The following is an 18,075-nucleotide window of genomic DNA, read 5'->3' as shown; positions in this document are numbered from 1 at the left end:
ACCTATGTTCATATCCCAGTTCATCCCCTTTTAAGTAAGTTTTTACATTTCTGTGTTGCTTCCTTGCACTTTCAATTCTGTGCTTTGCCCTTTGGCCTCTCTACTGCCCCAAGGGTCTTCACCAAATGCCTCACTCCTGTGATTGCTTTTTTGCAGAGAGAGGGGAATATAGATTTTTCCTTACCTGGATAACCTGCTCATCCAGGCATCCTCTCCAGACATCTTACTTCAGTATCTTCAATTTGCTATTTGTCTCCTACAAAATCTAGGGTTTGGAGTGAATTTCCAAAAGTCATTCCTGAATCCCTCTCAGGATCATGTTTTTCTAGGGTGCAGGCTCCAGACTGTTCCAATGCTGGCCTCTCTGCCTCCTCCCAAGGCCTTGGTTCTGATTGCATTCTTTCAATCCCTTCTTCTTCTGGACTCCATTACAGTCAGGGAATTCCTAAGGGCTCTGGAATACATGGCTTCCCTCATTGTTATGCTTCATCTGGCCAAACTTCATATGAGAAAGCTCCAGTGGTTCCTAAAGTCAGTCTGGAGTCAACATTCTCATCCTTTGGATTTTCCAATTCCCCTTCTCCCGTGCCTCAGGCTAGAACTTTGGTGGTGGATTCATCAGTTGTACATCAACCCAGGGCTTCCTTTTCAACCTGTTAGTCATGTACCTGTGGTTCTGTCTCCTTCCATCTGAGATAAGTAAGTGGGACCTGTCCTCCTGTAACTCTGGCCAGTATACTGAACTTGAATAACAAGTCTGTCAAAAACAGCCTGTGGTTTTTTTTTGACTCTGTGTTTGACAAAAAGATACAGGTTTTGTATATATTCCAGCTGTCTTGGTTCTAATTACAGGACATTTCTGACCATGATAGTGCACAGTGTGTTTTCAGTTGTGCAGCATCTTAGCCTTGGTCAGTCTTGTGACAGAATTGTCTGCTTTCATTTTATTGCCATAAAGTTGAAGGAATTTAAGTCTAGTACTGCTAGCTTCTTTGAATATTTCATGGGTGCATTAGCAAACTGTCGGCATCTGCTTGTGTTTTTTCCACCAGGCAGTGCAAGAACAATCCCGCAGAAATCCATGGAATTCCTTGTTTCTTTTGTGTTGTTGTATAGATGTTTAATTGTAGATGACTCTCAAAAAATCCAAACAGTTGCAGAACAAAGCTTAGTTCATAAAACCAACACTGGATGCAGTATAAAACAAACCAAGCAATGCTGATACTGAACAAGTATTTAATAAAACAGAACTTTCAGGTCAAACAAACCCTTCATCACTGTATAAAATACTAACACATACTAACCATATTTATACTATCAAAAGCACGCAGCCATTAATTATTCAATTAAACAATCAATCCTAGCTATGAATAATAGTTTTAAAAGCAAAGGTCCCTATTTCAAGCACATTTGTTTATATCTTAATACAGGTTTTAGAGAAACAGTCTGATTTAACTCGGTGGTATATCTGCACAAAGGCATATTATCCACTGATATTCCTTCATCTCAAGCTTATTATTTAAATCTCCTCCTCGTATATCCTTATATACTCTGTCACCCTAAAGGAGAATTTATGTGCATTCCCATATATATCTGGATGACTTCAGCATTTTAGTTGACACAGAGTCTCTGGCTGTTGTAAAATAATACCTCTGTGTCAGGAAGGGATTTAAGTTTGATTAGGTGGTTACCTCTGCTACTCATATATGTGGGTATACTTGAAGCTGGTGCCCTAGCTGAGTGTCATGATCATTACCTGGTGGTAGAATCTGTCACTTGGTCTGACCACAGCCTGATTTGCTTTGTGGAATATTTATCCAAGGTAGTACCCCAGATCTACAGGATTTCATTGCTGAGAATGCTAATAAGAAAGCTGAGATGTACAATAGGGCCTTGACTGAGTGACTTGATCTTCTAACCCCAAATTTTGTACATCCTGTCTATCTTGTGCCACATGAGCTGTGGTGTGATGTTGAGCTCCATATTTTAAGGAGGATGGGGAAAAAGTTTGGGGCACACCTGGTACTTCACCTTCCTGCTGGAGGACAGTGAGACATTGACTGGCAGTACTCTTCCAAGTTGTGGGTAGGCTTGGCAGCTTGACTTGTCTTGTCAACTTTAAGCTTTTGGATGAAGAATAAGAACTTGCTATGTACTTCACTGCCAGTCTTGCCTTGATCAGGACAGTGCACAGGGGGATGTCCAGTGGCCCAGCACCGAAGCCACCAGCTTGTTCTCCATATCATTTTAGTATTTACAATTCTACTGGTTTTATTGCTTTCATTCTGTGAATGTGTTCCCCTACATATTGGCTGGATCCTTGTCCTACCAAGCTAGTTACTTCTTGTTTTTAAGTACTGCAACCAGATATTTGAGATCACCTCATTTTGTCTCGGGGATAAAATTTTTCCACCTGATTTAAAGAAATGCTTGCTTATTCAAGTCCTTATAATGGCTATCTTAGATTGGGCTGCTTTAGATAATTTTATACCAGCCTCAAATCTTCCATTTGTTGGCATGGCTCTTGAGAAGGTCATTTATGCACAGTTGGATTTGTATGTGACCATCAGTCATATTGCCAACTCATTTCAGTCTGTTTTTGAGTAGACATAGTACAGAGATAACCCTTGTTAAGGTGCTTAACAGTCTTCTTTTGGTGAGATTGATGTTATTCCATCTTAGTCCTTTAGGACTTTTTTCAGCCTTTGATAAGGAATACCAGGGAGATTCTGTTGGACCATTTTAGATACTACTGTGGTATCACAACTGTTGCTCTTGAATGGCCTGCCTCCTATATTTCCAGACATACTTAGAAGGTTGTGTCTGGAGTTAAGTCCATCTCACCCTTCTGACATGCACACATCAGTTGAAAGTTGCTTTACTGACATGATAATGTATCATGCATGCATTGAATTATGCTGTGTTCGTAACATATGTGTCATGTGTATGTTGAAATATGTACTGTGTTCCTAATGTTGCAGTGAGTTGTGCACATGTAAAATATAATCATGTTCCTGTTATGCACATACACAATTTGTCACATTCCTTGCTTACCAGTCTTACAGACATGTAGAATGTATGATTTATTCCTGATATTGCAGTGCATAATTGTATACATAGAATGTATGTTGTTTTCCTGATAGAATGCATGCCATTTTATGACATGCAGGTGTGCCATGCACATTACATATGTGTGCTGCATTTCTAATATGAAAGAGTTTCTTGCACATGTGGAATGTTACTTCTCTGATATTGCAAAGTTTCTTGTCGATGTGGAATGTGTTACTTTCCAGACATGACATTATCATGCAGAAATAACATATATGCCTGACAAGCATTGTGTGACGTGCACTTAGCTTGCATACAGCATTCCTCTCATGAAAGTATGTCGTTTGTACAATATATGTCCAGCATTCTTGACAAGGCATATTGTTACACACACAATGTATGCGGCTTTTCAGATGTACTCATAGAATATCTGCAGTATTCCTGACATGGCAGCACTGTATGTACACACACAGAATGCATGTTAATTTATGACATGCTTCTGTGTCATGCAGATGTAAAATGTATGCCATGTTGCTGATGCAGCAGAGTTTTTGTAGATATAGTATGTGCCATTTGTATGGTAGGTGGAGTTTTTTTGGAATGTATGTTACATTCTAGATTTGACACTGTGTTGTGTTTACTGGATTCTTGACATATTAGCATGTCTTGCACACATAAAATGCATGCAGCATTCTTGACATGGAAAAGTTTTACACACACAGTGTGCATGCAGCATTCCTGAAATGGCAATGTAAAAACCACACATAGAATGTGTGTACCATTTTTCACAGGCTGGTATGTCATGCACATGTGCAATATGTCATGTTTCTGATATGGCAGAGTGCCTTGTACATATGGAATGCATGTCACTAGGCTAGATTTATTAACACCTACAAGTGTCCTCATTCTGTATGCAAGAACATCCCTACCACATTTTTTGTGCTTCCTATTCACTTAGAAAGATACAGTCTACCCATTATAGTAACCTTTATGAACCCCCTTGATATTTAAGGCTGTAAGAAAATCAATAGGAAAGTAAAATTAGGAGGAAGAAGGTGTGAGTTATTCATGTGTTTTCTGTTTACTCAGAACGATCTACACTTAGTGTAGATGTTAATGAATCCCATGGACTTTCTTACACATGTGGAATGTGTGTTGCATTCTTGACTGCTTGTGGAGCATGAACAGTGTATCTTTTTCATTCTGTAAATTATTTTATTTGTATTTAGATGTTCAAAAATTGATAATTTGTCATCAGGAAAGATAAGCTGTGACTGAACTTTTCCCCTTTCTCAATCAGCCCTGTGGTAATAAGAGGATCACATCGTACTCCATCTGATGGCATTATGCTTACATAATTCACCTTGCTGGGAAAGTAAACTGAATCCAGTTTGCTGTTTGATTGCTTACACAATAGTTGGACTTTTTTTTTTCTTTCAGCCTATCCCTGCCTGTTTTTTTTTTGTTTTTGTTTTTTGTTTTTTGCTGTTGACATACATTTCAGCTCCATTAGCATTCCTCATTCTCAACATATTTATCCATGCTTTTTTTTTCTGCTGTGGATTAAAGACCCCATTAGTGTCCCTTACAAGCACCACTAATGTTCTGGGCCACAGGTTTTGTATAGAAGCAAGTTTGTGATCAGCAGTGGATGGTCTGTTTGGAACAATAGTTCATTGCTGCTGATGCTTTCACTGCTTTGTTTATTCCATAAGTGCCAAGAAGTCTTGATTTTAGTGCATACAGGAGCATTGGAGCATGGCTGCACTCTTGATATCTAAAGTACATCTTTGCTGGGTTACCACATGGCTTCAGGTGACACCATCTTATAGAAAATTGTTACAGCCTACTCCATAGGGGAGAGCCATCTTAACAAGCATTGTCATCATCTCTTCACAGCCTTTGCAACTAAATTCCTGTTCCAAACCTATAGCCTATGCACTGGTATAATGGTCTTCTTTACTATCAGATTTGATGCTTTAACTTTTTTACCAGTTTGATTGAAGGTGCAGATTCCTGTCATTATTTATATAAAACATGCTTCTCACTATACAGAAGTATACAGTGACAGTGTCCTAGTATAACTGCCATGCTTTCCTGCTTAGGGTTGCAGTACTTGTGGAAACAAGAAAAATCTTCCCTTCAGCTGAGTTTCATATACCATTAAAAGTATAATAAAGTTCAAGCCAAATTTAGTTAGGGAACCTTGTACTAAAATGCTGTCTGGGAATGTGAGCAAAAAAATGTGAATGGCCATTGATTAGCTCAACTGTCATTTATTTGAAGGGGGCTAATATTATAGGTTTTTACACTGTCTGATACTTCCAATGGTGGAAGTGATGGGGCTGGCAGCATATAGCAACTACATCTGCTCTGGGCCTTGTATGCAAGTGGACTTACAGACTTCATCTAGCTTAGTTATTACATGTTTTGTGCTATGGGAAGGGAGAACTACTGGATAAGCCATACACCAAAAAAGTCCAATCATGTAGTGTGATGGCGTTACATAAGGTATTGGGCACACTAGGCTGAACCCTCAGAGCTTGAAGTTGAAGAAGGGGCCCGAACATTTAGTTATTACAGAGTGGTAAGGAAATATTAGAACTTTAAGAGGCTGGCACACATTAGCTGTTAATGAAATATCTATAGACACAAAATTAAGTCTGGTGAAGCTTACACACTAGAAGGGGGTGTGGAGTCTGCCTAAACCTCACTGACCTGGATTGACTAACACTTTTGGCATCAGATCGTTAGCCCAGGATGTGGAGGAAAGATGAGGCTTTTGCCTTTTTGTACCTTAACGGCAACAGTGCTGTTATTGGGGGTGCATATCCTATCAGTAAGTCTCTTGGGGCATCCATTTTAAGGGGTGTAGGATTGCTTCAGGGGGCTGCATCATATGCATCAGTAAGTGATGCCACTATGCTGCACACACTGCACCCTAGGAATGCACAAAGGTGAAAGATAGTACCATGCAAAAAATGTCAGCCTTTCCACATTAACGAAATCCACAATTTCACTCATATAGGACATTTAAAGTCTTAGCTGCACCCCCAAACAACTTTGCTATGATTAGCAACTGTGGAAGAAGTGGCAGGAGGAGGGTGAAAATGAGCAGCAGGCACTGCCTTGCCTATCTTTAAGAGCGGAGATTGGCGATTTATTTGCTTTTTCTTGCTGCTGAATAAACTTGCCTGGTGCTTATTGGGGATGGACTGGGGATATTGGCATGGCCCTACCAACTGGCGATAGTAACTCTCAACATGTGTATATTGAAGTTCAAACATGCACACACACAAAGGGATGGCACAGTAGGTCCCTGCTCTGATGTGGGTACTTAGATCACCCATCAAAGTGTAGGGTAATGGCTGCATACCAGTAAAAACTCTGTTAAATGCTTTAGTGATGACTTTTGTAGTTGCCTCACAGGAGTGTGTAAAAACCTGAATCAACACTCCTTTGCAGTGAATGAATGTGCTGATAAGACTGACATGAGGGCTGATGGTCAGCAGTCATCGGGATCCCCCACAGAAAAAGAGTGGTCACTCATACAGAGAGAGCAGCAGCATGCAAGAAGAAAAAAGTGAGATGTTTAGTAAAAAATGATTCTGCTACAGCTAAATAAGTCCTTTTTAAAACAAACTAGAAAGACACAGCATAAGTGTCCCAAAAGCCACAATTCATAAACTTAAATTTAGAACATTTACAGCTCACTTTCTCATTATTCATTTATTGATTCTGTGATACCTCCTTTATCCAATTTAGGGTACTAGGGGAGCTGAAATTTTATCTTGGCACTCACTAGGCAGAAAGCACAGAAAGTAGGGAAAATAATCCTTTAAAGAATGCAAAGGCTATTACAGGGAAATGATATACATTCAAATAAAATGTTTAATTTATATTATTCGGTGGTGGCAGTAATAGGAATCCCACTCCCCCATACTCAACTTACTTAGATTGAGGTTGTACATACTTGCAGATTGGGGGGGGGGGGGCAAGAATCTTTTACATGAATCAACTATTACCCACATTTCTGTTCTGAGGTGCACAGTCTTAGAGTTGGGATATATAAGTAGGGTCTGCAAGAACCCCTAAATTACTTGTTATTTGAGTTGTATATGAATTTGCTAGTTCTGACTCCTTCACATTCTTGAAATTCTGTAATTGTTCTTATGTGCATCATTTCACTGGGAATATTACATTTCTGAACGTAACCCTATTAATGACCTTTATTTATATTCAGCGTTTATATTGTGTGGTGCATATTTGACTGATAGTGAACTGATTCACTCTGCTCTCATATTGCTGAAAGGGTATAACTTGAGGTTTTCAAGAATACTGTTTTTTATTTGAAAGTAAGATTTAATAAAAGAACCATAATATGTTCAGTTTCATCAGTTTAATATGTGCCCAGTGCTGTGCATTGTGAGTTTTGTGTGTACTTTCGAGGTGGTTAAGAAGGCTTGGTCATTGGCCTTGTGCACACAGTATTAACATTTTCTAATAAATGGTCTGCATTATTTTGTGAAGAGGAACCTGTTTTCAGTTTTGATGTAAATAATTCGTTGTTTATGACAGACACCATTCTATCGACAAAACTCTGCCTCTGACTTACCTCCCACCAACAGTGAATATCGGTCACAGCCACTACCCAATAGTAGTAAATTAAAGTTATCACTTTCATTTAAAATTTGTGTTTTATATAACTGAAATGGTCAAAGACTACTGGTGAGCACCTCACAGAATGAAGGATGCAAAACTTAATTTCATGCATACAATCACCGCAGAGTGCTTTAGACCAGGATTTATGTTCACTTCTCCCTTCTTGCGTGTTTATACAAATTCTCATATATGCTACCATGCTTTATTGTTCTTGCTTATCTCTTAATATTTGAAGAGCTTAAGTGATGTGTGCTTTTATTTTCAGTGTCATGCTGTCAACCCAGTGTCTCTTTCTGAAACACTTCTATTTGTGTCCACCTTGGATGGGAACCTGCATGCTGTGAGTAAACAGAAAGGGGACATTAGATGGACGCTAAAGGAAGGTAATCTTAACCTTTTGCTTCAGTACTTAAAATTAAATCTCCTAATGTTTATGTTTAGGTAAACAATTCTTGTATCTGCCTTTACTATGAGAAATGCACACTGTAATGCATATTGCCATACACGTGACCAGAGACCCATTTCAAGCCGCTGTTTAGAGTCTTTACATGTCAGAGCATGACTGTATATATTAGACTGGACTTGGTTGTTTGTAAAATGAGGGTGATTATTTTGGAGAATAGCACAGAGTTACTGTAGTACACATTGCTGTCTCAAAGCACTTGGGTCCATTCATTTTTTGGTTGAGGTGCCCTCTATGTGCCCATGTGGGTTTTTGCTGGATGCTCCAGTTTTCTCCACATCCTGAAGATGTGCCATAGGTAAATTGGCATTCCTCTAAATTGCTTGTAGGTGTGTGCGTGCTGTGTGAGAATGGGTGAGTGAGCCCATCCTGTGCTGGGCTTACCTTCCCATTCAGAATTTGTTCATCTGTTTTTTGTATCCACTAAGTGCAAGGATAGGCTGAGACTGTCATGAGATCCAGAAGTGGACTGAACACAATATGATATGGAGACACAGGCTCATGTCAGGGTAATGAGGGGTGGTCATCAACAGGTAGGACAGGGGGGAGGGGACACAGGCAGTAGATTGTAGACACCGGCAACTCCTTGAAACACTTCTTTACGAAGAGGGTTGTGGACCCATGAAATGGACTACTAGAATGGGCTGAGGAGAGGTAATCCATATAGGCATTCCATAGGCCATGGGACAGATGAAGACATGAAATGAGGAAAGGTGGAATATTAAATGCACTTAAAGGGCAGACGAAAGGAGGAAAGGTGGACTATTAAATGTACTTAAAGGGAAGACAAAAGGAGGAAAGGTGGAATATTAAATACACTTAAAGGGCAGACTTCATGTACTTACTATCTTCTTTTGTCATTCTATAAACGTAATATGATGTAATTGTAAAAATTAGAGTCTGAAAGTTCTAACAAGGCTAGAGGAATGCAGCAGCCTTGTGCAAGCATATACTATGTATAACTGTTCTTTACATGTAGACATGCATGCAACACATTTGTGTATATTGGAAAATGTCAAGCATTCATTTGATTGACTTGTTTGCAGTGGTGTGAGAAGGCCCAAATGCACATGTGGTCAACTGCTTTTTGGTCATCTAGTTGTGAACTTGTAAGATGATGCACTCTTCCTATACCTGAATGCATAAAGTCTGTATTGTAGTAGGTCATTTATTGTAGTAGCTTCTTTTGATGAGGAAACCAATTTAGGTGCATGTGCTTAGTGTGTGATCGCTTTCTGTAGGGAGATTTCTTTTCTTCGACTAAGTGTAACTGTGGAGTTGTTAAAGTGTTGGGGAGTTGTGGGTTGCTTGCCTCCCACATGAAGAGTGCAGGCAAAACACTTTTTTTTTCAGGCAAAACACTTGATGTGAAGTTGTTCAGTCTCGCCATTCATTCTTACAAATGGGTTCAGAGCTGATCCCTCGGCTCCAAGTCAGCCACTTTCACAAGCTCGAGGTTTTCGATTAGCTCGAGGCCAAGTCCCTATCCCATGATGCTCTCTGCCTCACTTCAGATCTAGTTTGCCACTGCAAAAGATCGGAGGTCAAGAGTGGAACTCGGGCCAGTATTTACATCTTTGCTTTATTTAACCAAGGTATTTTTACTAGAATATTATAGGAAGTGTGTCTTTTTGCTAGTTTTCATTCTTGTTTCTGAGAAAATTTTTTTTTATAGAACGGCTGCTCTTATTCCTTTCATTGGCCTTGCTTTAGTCAGTCCCTAACCCGTTAACTTTTATAGTGTCTATTGTTTAGAGTAGTTAACTGTTTAACTGTTTAACTGTTAACTCTCTTAGCGGTTGCTGTTAGTCTAGCCTGTTGTGTGTGTTTTGTTTAGGCAGTTATATATATATATTGATATGTGCATTAACATTATGGCTGATCAAAAGGAGAAAGAGAGACAGAAGTCAGGGTTTAAGAAATGCCCAAGGTACGGACAAAAAACATGCATTACTAATTTACATGAGTTGTGTATACTGTTTGGGTGCAATCCATCTTCAGGAGGACTGCTCCATTTGTCACTCGTTCAGCAACAGTGTCTTGTTAGAATGCAGGAGAAAGCTAGTGGATAGAGGTTTGTTGAAATCTGATTTTCAGGAATCTCTTGATAAGGCTGACCAGACTTCAAAATCTTCCAAAGGATCTAAGTCTTCAAAAGCTTCTTCAGAGCCAAAGTCTTCTGCTCCAAAATTAGCTGAGAAGGTGTGGTCGCATGTTCCACAGACCTCGGAACCGAGCACCGAGCAAGTTTTTTTGAGCCGGTCCCTGGTACTGGAGCCGGTCACCGAAGTTTTGAACTCACCAATTTTCCAATCGGTGGCTTCATCCATCCCTTCGACTCATTCTTTAAGGAGCCTCTCCAATGTGGATGTGGACCAAGTGGTGCAGAGGCCCCCTCCAGAAGCCAGCATTAGCCAAGTTGTTGTTGGCTCCGGCCCAACCAGTCTCTGAGCCGAAGATGTCCTTGCCTACTGTGTCTGCTCCTCCTCCGAGCTGAGCCAGGCCTTTGGAGCCAGAGGAGGGAGAACTGATGATCGTGGAGCCCTCGGAGCAAAGGCCTGTTCCAGTGCCATTGGCTCCATCCACTCAGACTATTTCAGTGCCTATCAAGGAGTCTGGGAGCCGACGCTCTGAGGGGGAGAATAGAACCAATGGGTTGGTTCCAACCCTTCCTCTCGGAGCTTCGGCATGGATGAGCTCGGCTCCTTCCTCTGGTTCGGAACCCACAGTTTCAGTGCCGGGGGAGTTGCTGTCTTCTTCAGAACTGGCTACTTCCTCACATCGGAGCAGAGGGGCTTTCGATGCCATGAGGAGAGTTATGTCTCCGAAGACACCCATTTCATCAGGGCATACTTCCTCATCCCCGAACGTGCTGCGTTCTACCTCTGCATCACAGGTCCCCTTAAAGCTTAGAGATCCAGAGCCTCAGGTAGCCCCATTGGGTGACTCATGTTCTACCAAGACCTCACCAGTCGCTCCCGCTGATGAGGTTCCCAGGAAGAAGCTTTGCAAGAGGAGGCATTTAGACTCCCCACAGGAGTCTGTCACATCAGAGACTGACTTAGAGGAGTCAGAAGGGTCCCCACGGTCCCCCCTCAGTGGATATATCTTTTGCTGATATCCTAGAGATCCTAAGACAGAGGGGTAACTTGGCAGTCCATTAACCCTACCGATGGTGAGTTGGTACTTCTGAAGACCTTTGGGTCTCAACCCTCCACCTCCTGGGTGACTCCACCCTTCGATGAATTAATGGAATTAGTTGCCCGAAGGGTGTGGGAGTCCTCTGATACTGTGGAACCTGTCCTTTGGAGGCCCAACAAGTTTATTACCTCTCTGCAGGACAAAATGTTTCTTACCAAAGGAGTGCCGGTTGATGCCATGGTGGTGGTGGCGGCCACCAAGAAGGATATGTCTGTAACTTCTTCTACTGTCCATCCTCCTAACAGAGATTCCAGGATTATGGACAGGTATGGGAAAACGCATTTTTAGTTCAGCGACTTTTGGTATGCGATCGCTCAACTATTTGACACACTTTACCAGACTTCAGAGAGATCTCCTTAAAGAGCTTGGAGGTACTCAACAGAGTACTGCAGCTGAGGGTGTTCCTGATAAGGTGACATCCCAGCTCAATACCATTAACTCTATAGTTAACTTGTCCATGCGTCTCATTTCTTATGCAGCTGATGGTATGAGCCAGGCAGCGGGTTCAGGAATAGCTCTTCAGAGACATTCCTGGATGCACTTATGCTCCTTTGCGGAAGCCTTCAAGTCTTCCTTTATTAATACCCCGTTTGATGGCTCGTCCCTTTGCGGGCATAAAGTCAAGGAGCACCTCACTAAATGTGAACAAGACGGAAAGACTCTGTCTGCTGTAGGAGTCAATTTTTCCACCGCTACTAGACCTTACCCCAAAGGGCAAAAGGGAGAAAAAATGTGGTTCCGCAAGTCTCAAGGAGCCTATCAGAACACACACAGTGAACCCCCCTCCAGGGTTAGAGGAGGGGGCAATAATGGAAGATGCCACCCAGGGTGGCAGAGGGGGTCCACAAAACCAGGGTGACAGGGATCAGTTCTTTGGGAAACCCTGCCAGCGCTCCTAACAGGAGGTCCACCTGCCCTGCTCTGGAGGCAGTCGGGGGTCACTTGTCTTTGTATCCAGATGCCTGGCTAAAAATTACAAAAGACTCTTGGGTACAAAGCATTATATCCAGAGGATATTTCATTCCTTTCACAGAGCCACCCTCCGCATGAAAGAAAATCCCAGACGGTCCACCCAGTCTCAGGGATCAAGCAACCATAGAAATTCAAAGGTTGCTCGAAAAAAGAGCCATCCAACCAGTCCCAGCAGACCAGATAGGATCCGGAACCTACTCAAGATTCTTTTTAGTTCCAAAGAAAACCGGGGACTGGAGGCCCATCTTGGACCTCAGCAAACCCAACACTTTTATAAAGAAAGAGAAGTTCCGGATGGTCACGCTTCAGTCGACACTTCCATTTCTAGGAACAGATGTGCTCTATAGATCACAAGGATGCATACTATCATATCAAAATAGCCAGACCATCCAGAGATCACCTGCATTTCCGGCTGGGAGCTAGTCATTATCAGTTCAGAGCATTGCCCTTTGGTCTCACAACAGCCCCCAGAGTGTTTACCAAATGCATGGCAGTGGTTACGGCTCACCTGAGACGTATAGGATTCCGAGTGTTTCCGTACCTGGATGACGGGCTCCTCACCGCCACCATCAGGCATCAACTAGTTCAATCCAGGGACCTCACTCTAAAACTGTGTTCCCAGTTAGGAATTACTATAAATTTCGACAAGTCTGCATTGTCACCATCGCAGCATATTTCCTTTTATAGGAGCAGATTTAGACACCACCACCACCATGGTAAAACTGCCTTTGGAAAGAATAGTCACGCTTCGGCAACAGACATCAGACATTGTGGCACAAAACAAAGTACCAGCCTCTCAAGTTTTAAAACTGCTAGGTACTATGGCAGCAACTCTCATAGCAGTTTCTGTAGGGCGCATGCACATGAGAATACTTCATTGATTACTTTTCACCCAATGGTCTTGCCAACAACTTCCGATGTCATTCTTGATAGTCATTACACATTCATGCAAAAAGGATCTACAATGGTGGTTGGCCACATGTCACAGTAGGTCACCCATTTGTTCTTTCGCTGCCATCAGCCATGGTGACCACGGACGCTTCTCTGATGGGGGGAGCTTTTTCAGGGAAGAACAACCCAAGGCACCTGGTCAGAGACAGAGTCACAATTGCACATCAATGTTCTGGAGATAAAAGCAGTACTTTTGGCATTGCAGTACTTCCAGGACTCTCTTCCTCTGGGAACGATTGCGATTCAGACCGACAGCATGTCAGTAGTCTGGTATATCAACAAACAAGGGGGAACCAAGTCTTATCCCCTATGTCGAGAGGCCCTAAGAGTCTGGCAGTGGGCTGTATCCACCAGGCACTTTCTGATAGCGACGCACGTCCTGGGGAAATTCACCGTGATCGCGGACAAACTAATCAGAGCTATTCTGATGCTGCATGAGTGGTCCCTCAAGAATGAGGTAGCAGAAAGGATTTTCCGCAGATGGGGCAAGCCTTACTGCGACCTGTTTGCATCTCCCATGAATGCCAAATGCAGAAGCTACTTTGCCCTGAATCCCCCACCTGGGGAAAACCCAAGGGACTCTCTTGTCCACGTTTGGCTCCTGGGACTTCTTTATGCATTTCCACCCATTCCCCTAATTCCAAAATTTCTGCAGAAAGCCAAAGTCTTCGGAAGGACTGTAATTCTGACAGCCCCTTATTGGCCTCGACAGATCTGGTTCCCTTTACTTCGACTCTACCAATTGGAGGAACCTTGGATTCTGGACCCAGTTTCTGATCTGCTGACACATTCATCAGGGTCTCTCCATCCTTCACTTCACTCCTTCAAATTGACAGCTTGGCTGCTCCGATTTCCAACATAGGTCCCACAACCTTTCCTCGGAAGCACAGCATATCCTTGTATCATCCCACAAGGCCTCATCCAGAAAGTTATATGTCAGCAAGTGGAAGATATTTGCTTTGTGGGCTTCTCAAAATAATATTGATCCATATATCACTAGCATATTAGAGTTCTTGACTAAACTTTTTAATGAAGGTGCTGTGGCAGCTGCTATACGTGTTCAACTGGCTGCAATTTCTAATTTTCACCTCAAATTGGAAGGCTCAAATCTTATGTCTCACAGGTTTTATAGAGCCTTCTTAAAAGGAACCATACATCTTAGACCACCAGTTAGACAACCTTTCACTCTCTGGAACCTAAATTTTGTTCTATGTAGGATTATTCTTCCTCCATTTGAGCCTGCATCTTCCTGCCAACTAAAATTCCTGTCTTGGAAAATCATTTTTCTTGGTGGCCATTACATCAGCACGCAGGGTGTCTGAACTACAGGCTTTATCTATTGAACCCCCATACTTGATTTTTCACCCTGACAGAGTGTTGCTCTGGACTAATCCATCCTTCCTTCCAAAGGTATGTTCAGAGGCTAATTTAAATCAAACTATTGAACTTCCAAATTTCTTCAGTAACCACTCCAACAAGTTGGAGTATATGTTGCATAAATGTACACAGACAACTCAGATTTTATTTAGATAGAACCAAAGAATTTAGAAAGGGCAACCTGTGTCAAAAGTCACTCTTTCCAAATGGTTAACAGATTGTATAAAATTCACATATTCTTCCGTGAATCAACCGCTAGAAGGTGTAGGTGAAGGCACACTCCACAAGGGCTGTTTCCACTTCTTCAGCTTACATGGCTAGACTGCCATTAAAAACAATATGTGCAGCTGCCTCTTGGTCAAAACCACACACCTTCATTACATATTACAAAGTAGATAAGGCCTCCAGGGACAGGGCTTCCTTTGGTTCCGCTGTCCTCAGGAATATACTCCCGTGAGCCACCCAGGATAAATGGTGTTGGGACGCTACCTATTTGCAAGAATGAATGGCGAGATTGAACAACTTCACATAAAGAAGTTATATACTCACCATAAAGTTCCATGTGAGTTGTTCATCTCGCCTTCATTCTTGCATTCCCTCCCACCTACCCCCTCCAGGCTTCTCGAAGAATGAGTAAGAGATTTGAGGTCTGGTGGGTCTTTGTATAGGATTTCTTACTCCGGCTGGAGTTACACTCATGTTACTTATGTTGTATATATTGGGATCAGCAAACTAGATCGGAGGTGAGGCAGAGAGCATCATGGGATAGGGACTTGGCCTCGAGCTATTCAAAAACCTTGAGCTTGTGAAAGCAGCCAACCTAGGAGCCAAGGGATCGGCTCGGAACCCATTTGTAAGAATGAAGGCGAGATGAACAACTCACATGGAACGTTATGGTTAGTACATAACTTCTTTTTTAAGTATCTGTGCTTTGTAGGGATTTGAGGCAGTAATTCATTATCATGTGTGTTAATGTTTAGTGTGGTCAGGTTTTTGTGCATTCATTTTTTTTTTATATATATATTTTGAGGTTTGAGATTTTTTTTTAGTTTGATATATTCATATTCACATCTCACCCCCACTCCCCACCATTCTCAGCTTTGACTCAAGATAAAATACAGAGGTAATTATAACAGAAAATATATAAAAAGTGAAAAGGTCTTTGCTAGTGGACAACGAATAGAGAGTTTTCAGTTTAATGAAAAGCATAAGGAATATAGTTTACTTATTTAAAACATAGATTTTGTGTGTGGAGGGGCAATTACCTCCTTATGCAAGCAAAGATTCCCAACATTCTTTAAGGTCAGCAAACTTCAGGATAAGTTACAGTACAAAATTATCAAAAGTTCCCTTTATTCATTTCTTAATTGAACAGTCTTCGAGGAATTAGTTCTTAAACAAATTGATGTTTATTGAGACATTTAAGAGTGGCAGAAGTACAAAATATTCTTTTTACCCTTGATGCCAGAGTTATAGCCTTAATGAAAAACTAGGAGAGCAGTTTCTTTGTTAATAAGTAGAATGAATGCTGTCCGTGTGTAATAATGAGAGCTGTATTACTAATTACCTTTGATTCATTCAGTATGCCTGATGGTAGAACACAGTGAAGGATGCCACAAACTAATGTCAGATATAATTTGTCTCCTCCTGTTGACAGCTACCTATGTGAATCATTTGCAGTCATATAGCCATTAGTATGAGCATCTTCCCTGAAGACATTACAGACTAGAGATCATGGTGTTATAGTAACTGCAGCTCAATAATTTTTTTGTTGGGCTACTACTTCAAAATTCCAGGGCAGATGCCCCTCCTTATCACTGCTGTAGTATCCTTTGCAAATGGAATATCCTGCAGAGGCTAGGCGAATATCTGACCAGCAAACCAAAGCCTTATCTACTTCCTGGTGCTGTACATTAAACATATGCCCTGATTCAAAGGAGTAAGGTGAATAAGTGATGTACGTGTGTCTAATCCTCAGAACTTCTTTGTTGTCAGTCCCAACACTACCTTTTGAATTCAGTCTGCAAGTTGTTTGCAACGGTGGTTGAGCTACAAAGCCTTCATAAAGATAAATGCCTCACAGGGGTCTCTTCCTATTTTTTCTTTTTGTAGCTTAGATATGATAAGTACTTTTTTGTTTGAGTACTACACACAGCCGTACTCAATGTGAGGTTTGTCAGGTGTTTATACCAAAGACCTCTGCAGCCACCCGTCATCCCTTTCTGTGTACCTCGAAAACCAATGTTTGAAGCTTATAACTCAGTGTGCCATGGCTTCTGAATCCACACTGACATTCAGCCACCACTTAAGAAAAATCTAAAAAAGGGCACATGGAATCTGCTGCTATCCAACCTCCTCCAGACATCTCCATTGGGTTGGATGAAGAACCCAAGGACAGTCTGATTCTAGTGTTAGCTCCCTCTGTTGCCACCCAGTTGTAGGATAACAGGCTGCCTACCCACATTTCTACTGAAGCTATGCCTACATCTGCTGCAGATGAGGAGGGAGAGTCACAGCTGATTATATCAGTTGGGCCTAGGGGGATTCCCCGAATACTTGTTAGGGAGGAAGTTTCTGGTACCCTAATTGAAGCTAAGCAGGGGTCTGAGTCTCCTAGGTTTGTTACTTGGAAAAGAAACAGAAGACCCAACTTGTGACCCCTGTAACTAAGAATGGCAGGATTTCACAGAAGTTTTTTTCATTGCTCTTATGGCTATAAAGCCCCTTCAAGGATTTACTGTTCCTTCCTCTCTTCCCTGGTTCTCTACTCCTTCTAAATGTCATAGGGAGTCTGATTCCTCTGAGGAAGAGTTGAACTTGGACTCTAGTGAAGTGTAAATATTGGCTTACTCTTCTCAGATCCATTCCCCACTTGCTCTGGGATCTTAGAAAGTGGATTCACTTTCTCCTGATTCCCCCATAAAATAATTGATGTTAAGTTGTCAATCTCGCCTTCATTCTTGCTGGATGGGTTCGGAGCCGATCCTCGGCTCCGACTCGGCACTTGCTTTAGCTCGAGAACTCCTTTTACCAGCTCGAGGCAACCCTATATCCCATGATGCAAGGCGGAACTACCTCAGATCTCGTTTGCCGCTTAGCGAAAGAGGTCTCCTTTGCCAGCTGAGGTAAGTTTTTCTTTGTAAAATAAGAAAAAGAGTAGTTAGGGGTTTATTTTTCCCTTTTAGTGTCAGTTTAGTCTGTAGTTAGTTACAGCCCACCCTATTCCCTTGTTTTCAAACTTTTTTATAATCTTTAGTCTAAAGTTTTTTAGTCAGGCCTACTTCCCCATTGGTTATTCCCTTCCTGTGTGTTTGTGTAAGGGATTAATTTGTGTGTTTGTTGGGATTGTTTGTGTTTCCATCCTCCTAGGATGTCAAAGGAAGGCAAGGTCTCAGGCTTCA

General features: G+C 41.8%; 1 protein-coding gene across 1 annotated transcript in view; it reads left to right on the top strand.

The window, feature by feature from the left end:
- The window catches only part of ERN2 (endoplasmic reticulum to nucleus signaling 2), an 886,535-nt gene that overhangs the window by 54,794 nt on the left and 813,666 nt on the right, over window positions 1-18,075 (top strand). Inside the window, exon 2 of the mRNA XM_044089233.1 lies at window positions 7,976-8,093. Within this exon, the coding sequence (XP_043945168.1) occupies window positions 7,976-8,093 (118 nt within the window). The remainder of the gene's footprint in view (window positions 1-7,975; window positions 8,094-18,075) is intronic.

This window comes from Protopterus annectens, chromosome 12.part0 (genome assembly GCF_019279795.1).
Source record: "Protopterus annectens isolate FY-2018-M chromosome 12.part0, PAN1.0, whole genome shotgun sequence".
NCBI classification, from domain to species: Eukaryota; Metazoa; Chordata; order Ceratodontiformes; family Protopteridae; genus Protopterus; species Protopterus annectens.
Note: the sequence above shows the minus strand (reverse complement) of the source record. Positions and strands in the feature narration are given on the sequence as shown.